The sequence below is a fragment of the Orycteropus afer genome, unplaced genomic scaffold (genome assembly GCF_000298275.1).
Source record: "Orycteropus afer afer isolate SDZICR_OR568_19922 unplaced genomic scaffold, OryAfe1.0 scaffold00164, whole genome shotgun sequence".
In the NCBI taxonomy this organism is placed as follows: Eukaryota; Metazoa; Chordata; class Mammalia; order Tubulidentata; family Orycteropodidae; genus Orycteropus; species Orycteropus afer.
In genome coordinates, this window is record NW_006921751.1 from 2526599 (window position 1) to 2537145 (window position 10547).

At 36.1% G+C, this 10547-nt stretch overlaps 1 protein-coding gene across 1 annotated transcript in view; it reads left to right on the plus strand.

Annotated features, from left to right (window-relative positions):
* Nucleotides 1–10547, plus strand: part of ADGRL4 (adhesion G protein-coupled receptor L4) — a 225375-nt gene that overhangs the window by 98031 nt on the left and 116797 nt on the right. Inside the window, exon 3 of the mRNA XM_007946485.2 lies at nt 7078–7230. Coding sequence (XP_007944676.1) covers nt 7078–7230 — 153 coding nt within the window. The remainder of the gene's footprint in view (nt 1–7077; nt 7231–10547) is intronic.

Sequence of the window (10547 nt, forward strand, 5' to 3'; positions counted from 1 at the left end):
GATTTTCAAATTTGTTGGAGTGCAGTTCTTGATAGTATCCTGATAGTATCCTTTTTATTTCAGTTGGTTCTGTTGTGATGTCACCCATTTTGTTTCTTATTTGTGTTATTTGTATTCTCTCCCTCTTTTCCTTTGTTAAATTTGCCAGTGGTTTGTCAGTTTCATGATCTTTTCAGAAAACCAACTTCTCATCTTGTTGATTTTTTTCTATATCCCTTCTATTTTCTGTTTCATTGACTTCTGCTCGAATCTTGATTATTTCCTTTCTTCTGGTGACTGTATGCTTTTCTTGCTGTTCTTTCTCTAATTGTTGGAGATGTTGGTTTAAAGTGGTGATTTTGGCTCTTTCTTCTTTTTTCATGTGTGCATTTATTGCTATAAATTGGCCTTTTCTTGACTTTTTACAATAACGGACTAATACCCTTTTTGTCCTTTTGTCATTGACTTATTTCAGTCAGTATAATGTCCTCCAAGGTAATACACATTGTGCAGTGTTTTGCTGATTTTACATTATTGTTTAGGATTGCATAGTATACCATTGTGTGTATGTACCATAGTTTGGTTATCCATTCTTCTGTTGATAGGCACCTAGGTTATTTTCACCTTGTGACTATTGTAAATAGTGCTGCAATGAACATGGGTGTGCACGTATCTGTTCTTGTCCTGGCTCTCACTTCTTTAGGAGATATACTTAGTAATGATATGACTGAGTCAAATGGTATTTCTAATTCCAACTTTTTAAGGAATTGCCACATTGTTTTCCACAATGCTTGAATAATTTGACAGTCCCACCAATAGTGTATAAGAGTCCCAATCTTTCTGCATTTTTGCCAGGATTTATTTTCTTTCCTGTTGAACTTTGCTAGTAGCTCTGGGACATGATGGTATCTCATTGTTGTTTTGATTTGCATCTCTGTAATGGCTACTGATCATTACTATTTCTTCATGTGATTGTTGGCCATCTGAGTATCCTCTTTGGTGAAGTGTCTATTCATGTCTTCTGCCCATTTTTAATTGGATTATTTGTCTTTTTGTTGTTGAAGTGTTGGAGTTTTCTATAAATTCTAGAGATAACTCCCTTGTCAGATATGTCATTGCCAAACATTTCCTAATCTGTAGATTCTCTTTTGACTCTTTTGGAGAAGTCTTTTGAAGTATATAAAATTTAGTTTTTAGAAGGCTCTATTCATCTAGTTTTTCTTCTGTTGTCTGTGCATTTTGGGTTATGTTTGATAGTCTATGTCATATATGAGGGCCCTTAAATTTGCCCCTTGTTTTTCCTTGAGGAGCTTTTTAGTTTTAGGTTTAACATTTAGTCTTTGATCCATCTGGAGTTAGTTTTTGTGTACGGTGTGAGGTACAGATCTTGTTTCATTTTTCTGCAAATAGATGTCCAGTTTTGTCAGCACCATGTGTTAAACAGACAATCCTTTCCTGTTTAATGGATTTCAGCCATTTGTCAGAGATCAGCTGACTATAGGTCAATGGATCTATTTCTGGGTTCTCAATTCTATTCCATTGGTCTATGTATCTGTCATTGAACCAATATCAGGCAATTTTGACTACTGCGGCTGTATAGTAGGTTTTAAGATCCAGGAGTGTGAGACCTCCTACTTTGTTCTTCTTCTTCAATAATGCTTTATTTATCTGAGGTCTCTTTTCTTTTCATATGAAGTTAGTGATTATTCCATATCCTTAAAGAATGTTGATGGGATCTGGATTGGGATTGCATTGAATGTACAGATTGCTTTGGGTAGAATAGACATTTTCACATTGTTCCATCTTCCAATCCATGAGCATGGTATGTTCTTCCATTTATGTAGATCTCTTATGATTTCTTGAAGTAGTGTTTCATAGTTTTGCTTGTACCGGTCTTTTGTGTCCCTGGCAAGATTTATTCCCAAGTATTTTAATTTTTTGGTAGCTACTGTAAATGGTATTGATTTCCTTATTTCTTTTCCAGCAATCTTTTTGCTGGTATAGAGGAACCCAACTGATTTTTGGATGTTGATCTTGTATCCTGCCATGATACTAAATCTCTCAATTAATTCCAGTAGATTTTTGACTGAGTCTGTTGGGTTTTCTAGGCATTGGATCCTATCATCAGCAAATAGAGATAGTTTGACTTCTTCCTTACCAATTTAGATGCCTTTGATTTCCCTTTCTTGCCTTATGGCCCTGGCTAGGCTTTCGAATACAATGTTGAATAGAAGTGGTGGTGGAGGGCATCCTTGCCTGGGTCCTGTTCACAAGAGGAACGGTTTCAGTCTCTCTCCTTTGACAATACTGTTGGCTCATTTGCATATATGATCTTTATTATGTTGAGGAATGTCCCTTCTTTTCTTATTTTGCTCAGAGTTTTGATCAGAAATGGGTGTTGGATTTTATCAGATGGCTTTTCTGCATTGATTAATATCATCATGTGGTTTGTTTCCTTTTTTTTATTATTACTATTTATGTGGTTGATGATGTTGCTTGTTTTTCTAATGTTGAACCATCCTTGCATAACTGATATGAACTCCACTTGGTCAGAATGAATTATTTTTTTGGTATGTTGTTGGAGTCTACTGGCCAGGATTTTTTTGAAAATTTTTGCATCTATATCATGAGGGATATTGGTCTGTAGTTTTCCTTTTGAGTGATGTCTTTGCCTGGTTTTGGTATCAAGATTATGCTGGTTTCATAAAATGAATTTGGGAGGATTCCATCCTTTTCTGTGTTTTGGAATAGTTTAAATAGGATTGGTGTCAGTTCCTCTGAATGTTTGGTAGACTTCTCTGGTGAAACCATCAGGGCCAGGGCTTTTTTTTTTTTGGTAGCTTTTTGATGACTTGTTCGATTTCTTTTTTTGTTATGGGTCTGTTCAAATTTTCTACCTCAGACTATGTTAGTTTAGGTAAATAATGTGTTTCTAGAAATCTATCCATTTCTTCCAGATTTTCAAATTTCTTGGAGTACAGTACTTCATAGTATCCTGATATTATCTTTTTTATTTCAGTTGGTTTTGTTGTGATGTCACCCATTTTGTTTCTTATTTGTGTTGTTTGTATTCTCTCCCTATTTTCCTTTATTAAATTTGCCAGTGTTTGTCAATTTTATTAATCTTTCAAAAAGCTAACTTCTAGTTTTGTTAATTTTTTTAATTGTTTTTCAATTTTCTGTTTCATTGATTTTTGCTTGAATCTTTATTATTTCCTTTTTCTGGTGACTGTAGGCTTTTCTTGCTTTTTTTTTTTTTTTTCTAATTGTTGGAGCTGTTGGTTTAAAGTGTTGATTTTGATTCTTTCTTCTTTTTTAATATCTGCATTTATTGCTATAAATTGGCCTCTGATCACTGCTTTTGCTGTGTCCCAAGATTTTGATATGTTGTGTTTTCATTCTCGTTTGAGTCAAGGAATTTTTTAATTTCATGATATATTTCTTATATTACCCAGTCATTCTTAAGAAGGGTGTTGTTCAGTTTCCATGTGTTTGCTCTTTTACTATTGATATTCCTATTGTTAATTTCTAATTTTATAGCATTGTGATCTGAGAAGATGCTTTGCAGTATTTCATTGTTTTTAAATGTATAAAGACTTGTTTTATGGCCTAACACATGGTCTATAATGGAGAATGTTTCATGTGCACTAGAAAATAATATATATTGTGCTGTTGTTGGGTGAAGTGGTCTATAGATGTCTATAAGGTCAAGTTGATGGATTATATTGTTAGCTCTTCTGCATCTTTTGGGATTTCTTTCCCATTGTTCTGTCTTTTATTCAAAGTGGTGTATTAAAGTATCTTACTATGACTGTGGAGTCATCTATTTGTCTTTTCAATTCTGTTAGTCTGATTTATGTATTTTGGGACTCTTTCATCGGATCTTCTTCATGGATCATATTCTTGATGTCATCCCACATTTCTTCTGATTTTCAGTCACTGGTGTTCAATGAATCAAATCTATTCTTTGGATTATCTCTAAATTCAGAAGGGATTTAATCAAGGTCATATTTTGGCTCTCGTGGACTTCTTTTAATTGTCTTCAGCTTCAACTTGAACATGCATATGAGTAGTTGATGATGATATGTTCCTCAATCATCTCCTGCTCTGTTAGGCTGAAGATACTGAGCTTTTTCATTGCATCTTTTGACAGATTTCGTCAAGCTGATTCCTGTATACTCCATCTGGTGAAGTCCACCTGTATAGCTGTCATTTATGTTGCTGAAAAATGGTATTTGCAATGAATAAGTCATTGGTCTTGCAAAATTCTATCTTGAGATCTCCAGTGCTATTTCTTTCACCAAGGCCATATTTTTCAATTACTGATGATTCTTAGTTTCCAACTTTTGCATTCCTATCACTGGTGATAATCAACACATCTTGACTGCATATTTGGTCATTTTCAGACTGCAGAGTTGATAAAAATCTTTGATTTCTTCACCTTTGGCTTTGGTAGATGATATGTAAATTTGAATAATAGTAATATTAACTGGTCTTCCTTGTTGGTGTATGGATGTCTTGGTTACCTTGTTCCACTCTGATAAGAACATACCACAAATGGGATGGCTTTAACACAGAGGAGTTTATTCCCTTAACAGTTTTGGAGCCTACATGTATGAGTTCAAAGTGCCAGGTTCTAGGGGCTGGGTGAATGCCCCTCAACCTTTGGCTTCAGGTCTGCCTCCTGCTCCTGGCCCATTGAAGGTGGAGGCTTTTCTTCACTCAGGCAGCTGCTGGCTACTGAGGCTAACAAACTCAAGGTCGACAAGTGAAAAAGCACACCCCAATATTTCCAAGCAACATGGCAGGCCACTAATTCAATTCCAGAAAAAGTCCCACGATTAGGAAGGCATGGCAGGCTACTGAAAAATGACTTAGCTATATGTAGGGTTCAAGCATGCCAAAAAGCTGGAGAACTTCCTTAAAGCTACTTCTTATATAGTGGATGCAGCTGACATCCCTAAAGCAAGTACTCAGCTGCTCCAGTAGAGTCCACCAAGCAGTTGATTGCCAATCTCACCATGGGGAATAACTACATACAGCTGCTCAGCCCCTCAACTAGGCCCAGCCAAGTTGATAACAACCTTAACTACCACAATGGATTTTATCCTATCACTGACAGTATTGTACTTCAGGGTAGATCTTGAAACATTCTTTGTAACAATGAATGCCACACCATTCCTCTTCAATTTGTCATTCTCAGCATAGTAGATCATATGGTTGTCTGATTAAAAATAGCCAAAAATAGTCTATTTCAGCTCACTAATGCCTATTGTATCAATCTTTATGTGTTCCATTCATTTTTGCCAACTTCCAATTTTCCTAGATTCATACTTCATGCATTCCATGTTCCAGTTATTAATGGATGTTTGCAGCTGTTTCTTCTCATTTTGAGTCATGCCACATCATCAAATGGAGGTCCCAAAATCTTTACTCCAACTACATCCTTAAGGTCAGCTGTTCTCTGAGGAAGCAGCTCTTCCCCAGTCATATTTTGAGGGCCTTCTGACCTGAAGGTCTAATCTTCTGGCACTATATCAGACAATGTTTCAGGGCTATTCATAAAGTTTTCAAGTAATATATCAGACAGTGTTTCACTGCTATTCATAAAGTTTTCACTGGCCAATTCTTTGAGAAGTGGATGGCCCCTTCCTTCTTCTGAGTCTGTCAGTTTGCAAGGTCTGCTGAAACCTGTCCAACATAAGAGCCCCTGCTAGTATTTACAATATTGGTTGCATAGCCTTCAGCCTCATAGCAACATGCAAGCCACCACAGTACAACAAACTGGTGGACAAAAGGTGGGTAATACATGTAGCAACATATAAAACCAAACTCACTACTAATGAGTCAGTACCAACTGATAGCCACCTCCATTGGGTTTCCAAGGCTGTAATTCTTTACACAAGTAGATTGCCTCATTCTTCTTTGCAGAGAGGTGTGTGGGTTTGAACCACTGACCTTTTGGTTAATAGCCATATGCCTTAACAAGTATACCAGCAGAACTCCTATAGTAGCATGTTGTTGTTGTTGTTTTTATGTGCCGTCGAGTCAAACCCGACTCATAGCGATCCCTCCTTGGGTTTCCGAGGCAGTATCGCTACGGAAGTAGGATTGCTCAACCTTCCTTCCGAGGAGTGGCTGGTGGGTTTGAATCACCAGCCGTCTGGTTAGCAGGCAAGTGTCTTAGCCACTATGCTACCAGAGCTCCCATTGTTGTTGTTGTTATGTGCCGTGGAGTCAGCTCCCATAGTAGCATATAAAAACAAAATAAATGTTTGGCCTAAAAAAAAAAAAAAAAAAAAAATCACTGTTGTTGAGTCAATTCGACTCACAGTGACCCCTCCTTGGGTTCCCCAGGTGGTATCAGAAGGCTGGTGGTTCAAACCCACCAGCCACTCTTTGGAAGGAAGGTTGGGCAATCTACTTCCATAATGATACCACCTTGGAAACATAAGGAGGGGTTGCTATGAGTCAGGTCCGACTCGACGGCACATAACAACAACAACAGTATCTCTTTGTAAGTATATTGCCTAATCTTCCTTCTGAGGAGTGGCTGATGGATTTGAACCACCAGCCTTCTGGTTAGCAGTCAAATGCCTTAGGTACTACACCACCAGAGCTCCTGGAGCTGTAGAAATCATTAATGGATATGCTAGACCCAAGTGTCATTTATTGATCAAGGAAATTACAATAACTTCTAACATGTAATATTATCTTCCTTTGTGTGTTCCCATCGACGTGTTCATTTACATAAGTTAGTTAATAATTAAAATGTATTTTCCTTACAATTGGTAAAATTTAATGATGCTCTTTCTTATTTGTAATTCTCAGGCACTGCATTGTCCTTTAAGCACTATATGTCATGCATTACACTGCATTATATACAAGTATGACAGAGACTACTGGCTTCTCAGACTGACTTCTCCCTTCTTCCTGGGCAAACAGACAGATTCTTTAGCATCATTAAGTTTTCTTAAAAATAAATATAGCATTGCTTTAAATTACCAAACAATGAAAATTTCCAAATACTGGTAGAACATAATAAGAATGCATTGCAATTACAGATTTTTTAAATGTTTTAAATTAACATATCCACAGATGATAATGAATGTGAAAATTCAACCCAGCCTTGTGGTGAAAATGCCAACTGCACTAACACAGATGGGAGTTACTACTGTATGTGTGTGCCTGGTTATAGATCCAGCAGCAACCAAGACAAGTTTATAACTAATGATGGAACAAACTGCATAGGTAAGTTCAATTTTCTAACTTAAAATGTGTACCTCCTGACTAACGCTTATTTTCTTCAGAAAATATACGATGTAGATGTCAAATTCTATCAGTTTCTGATTGCACCCTAGTTGTTAAACACCTTTACAAAAGACATTAAGTCCTTCATTTCTGCAATATGATACAGTCAGCTACCACTTAATATGCAATGATACAACAAAATTTTTTTTGAGAAAATCAAACTTCTTAATATATATATAAATTTTAGCACAATGTTAAACAACACAATAAATGCTAATACTTTTAAATAAGATATTAACACATGAAATATCACCTTTTGAATAACAAGATGTTTATGATTTGTATACTTTGAAATGAGTGCTATATTTTCTAAGAACTTATTGAGAAAATCATTACTTATGAAAAGATTACCCTAGTGCTTTTGTTACTGCCTAACTGAAAGTTAATCCCACTTAAGACCTGCAGTAACTTTTTTTCCCCAGAACCAGAGTTCTACTGAGAAAATTATGTCAGGTTTACTAAAATTTCTTCTTCTAAGATAGTTATTTCAACTCAATCTCTGAATAAGTGAAACATTATTGTGAGTCTGGAAGAGTATCTCAAGAATTAGTAAATGTCCATTTGTTGCAATTTGGTCATGTATTTGACTTATCATATCCTATAGAATTTAGATTGTTGCTTGAGGAAAATTTCAACAGAGGAACAGTTTTCAGAAGCAAATTCTTTGGAAGCCAAGACTTTAACTAAGAAAATAAATTATAAATCATCTCACCATTTTAAAAATCTGTCAAATTTCTAACAAGTTGTATAATTAATTATGATTCAACATAACCTACAGAATTAATAGATGAACCAAAGTTCTGAGAACTTAATTACATAAACAGGGAAAGAGATAGGACTAGAATTCAGAACTTAGTATGCAACATAAACAAGAAGCACATATTGCTGCTACTTTGGATGGATAGATAAAGGAGGTGTATTCAAGTAAAGTTAGATCACAATATAGCCTTTGATTAGTTCCCTAGTAAGAGTCTCATCAGCAAAGTACAAGGGAGTCTTGCCTTATTATTTTAGTAACACATGATAAATTGGGAGTTAATATTCAAAGAAAAGTAATCAGTGAAATGTCAATGTCAAACATAGCATTCAATCCCATACATCTATGATTCATAATAAATCTGTTACCTATATTGGGAAGATTTTATTCTCATTTTCCAGACAAAGGAACTTAATAGTACTCTAAATTCACTCGTTTAAGATAAATGTAAGACTAGAATCACCGTTCTCTGTCTGTTGTTGTTGTTGTTATGTGCCATTGAGTTGGACTCGACCCGTAGCAACCCCTCCTTGGGTTGCTGAGGTGGTATCACTACAGGAGTAGATTGCCCAACCTTCCTTCCAAGGAGTAGCTGATGGGTTTGAACCACCAGCCTTCTGGGTAGCAGTCAAGTGCCTTTGGCACTACGCTACCAGAGCTCCTGTTTTATGTCTAGGGGAAAAAAAGAAAAGAAAAGAAAAGAAAAAAAAAAAACCCTGCCATTGAGTCGATTCTAACTCATAATGACTCTAAAGGGCAGAGTAGAACTGTCCTTTTTATAAGTCTATAAATCTTCATGGAAGCAGACAACCTCATCTTTCACCCCTGGAATGGTTGATTCAAACTGCCAACATTTTTGTTAGCAGACTAATGCTTTAACCACAGGCACCACCAGAACTCCTTGTGTCTAGAGGCATTGTTATTTCCACAGTAGAATTCAGTGCATGAACTATTTAAATCTCACATATTGATCTGAATCAAGCTTCATAAAGGCATAATTCACTGCTGTCAAGTTGAACCTGACTCACAGCGACCCCTCCTTGGGTTTCCGAGGCAGTATCACTATGGAAGTAGATTACCCCATCTTCCTTCTGAAGAGTAGCTGGTTTGAACCGCCAGCCTTCTGGTTAGCAGTCAAATGTCTTAGGGACTCTGCTACCAGAACTCCTTCATAAAGGTATAAAGATATGAAATTCTGGAAAATATCGCTATTCCTTTGAACCATAATTTTATCATTAGTATTTGCACCAAAATTGTTATTAAAATATATTCAGGAAATAAAAATCTATGAATTTCCACTCAGAAATCTTATAATTAAAAAACCAAACCCATTGCTGTTGAATCAGTTCCAACACACGATAACTATATAGAACAGAGTAGTACTGCCCCATCGGGTTTCCAATCTTTACAGAGACAAATTGACACATCTTTCTCACTCACAGAAGCTGGTTGGTTCAAACAGCCAACACTTTGACTAGAAGGGGAGTACTTAACCATTGTGCCACCAGATCTCCTTCAGAAAACTTAGAGGCTCTCAATATGTTTTCTTCTCAAGTCTGTACCCTTGATACTGTTCACAGAATGCCATCTAATTTGTGAATTTTTATCTTTAATAAGTTCTAATTATGTAGCTCTATAAGTCTATGAGGAGCTCTGGTAGCATAGTGCCTAAGGCACTTCACTGCTAACCAGAAGGCTGGCGGTTCAAACCCACCAGCCACTCCTCGGAAGGAAGATGGGGCAATCTACTTTCATAGTGATACTGCCTCAGAAACCCAAGGAGAGGTCGCTGTGAGTCGTGTCCGACTCGACGGCACACAACAAAAACAACATAAGAGTATATACACATGTTCCAATTAGTGAAGAAATCTAAATTACAACATGTTTATCACTGGAATTTAACACAATTTTAGCTATGTTTTCCGTTTCCTAATGCCTCTTCAAGAAAACATCTGTCTTTTCATCTGATCATGTTTACTTTTAGTGCCTCTCAATTCAAAGAGCTATGTTTCTCTGTTTGTGTTCCTTACAAATACAGAATTCCTACATTAGAAAACAATTGAGCAAGGACATACACACATAGATGATTGAATGTCAAAATGTTATGGGGGTATAGTATATTTGTAATTCTTTCTCCCAATAGTTGTTTATTTTTGAGATAGTGCAGAATAGCTCTAAGTTTTTGCTAATTTCCTTTTTCACCATTCAAAATAATTAGTAGATACAATGACTGTTAAAACTCAGTACATAAAATTGCATCCATCAGTTTCTGTATATTTTGTTTGATGAATCATTCTAGGAAAAAAAAATTCTCATCACTTTTTGTTGTCCTTAAGTATTAAGCTTTTTTTAAGAAGCAGTGCAACAAGGAAGACCCATTAATATGACTGTTATTCAAATTTATGCCCCAACCACCAAAGCCACAGATGAGGAAATTGAAGAATTTTATCAGCTTTTACAGTCTGAAATTGACCAAACATGCAATCAGGATGTGTTAATT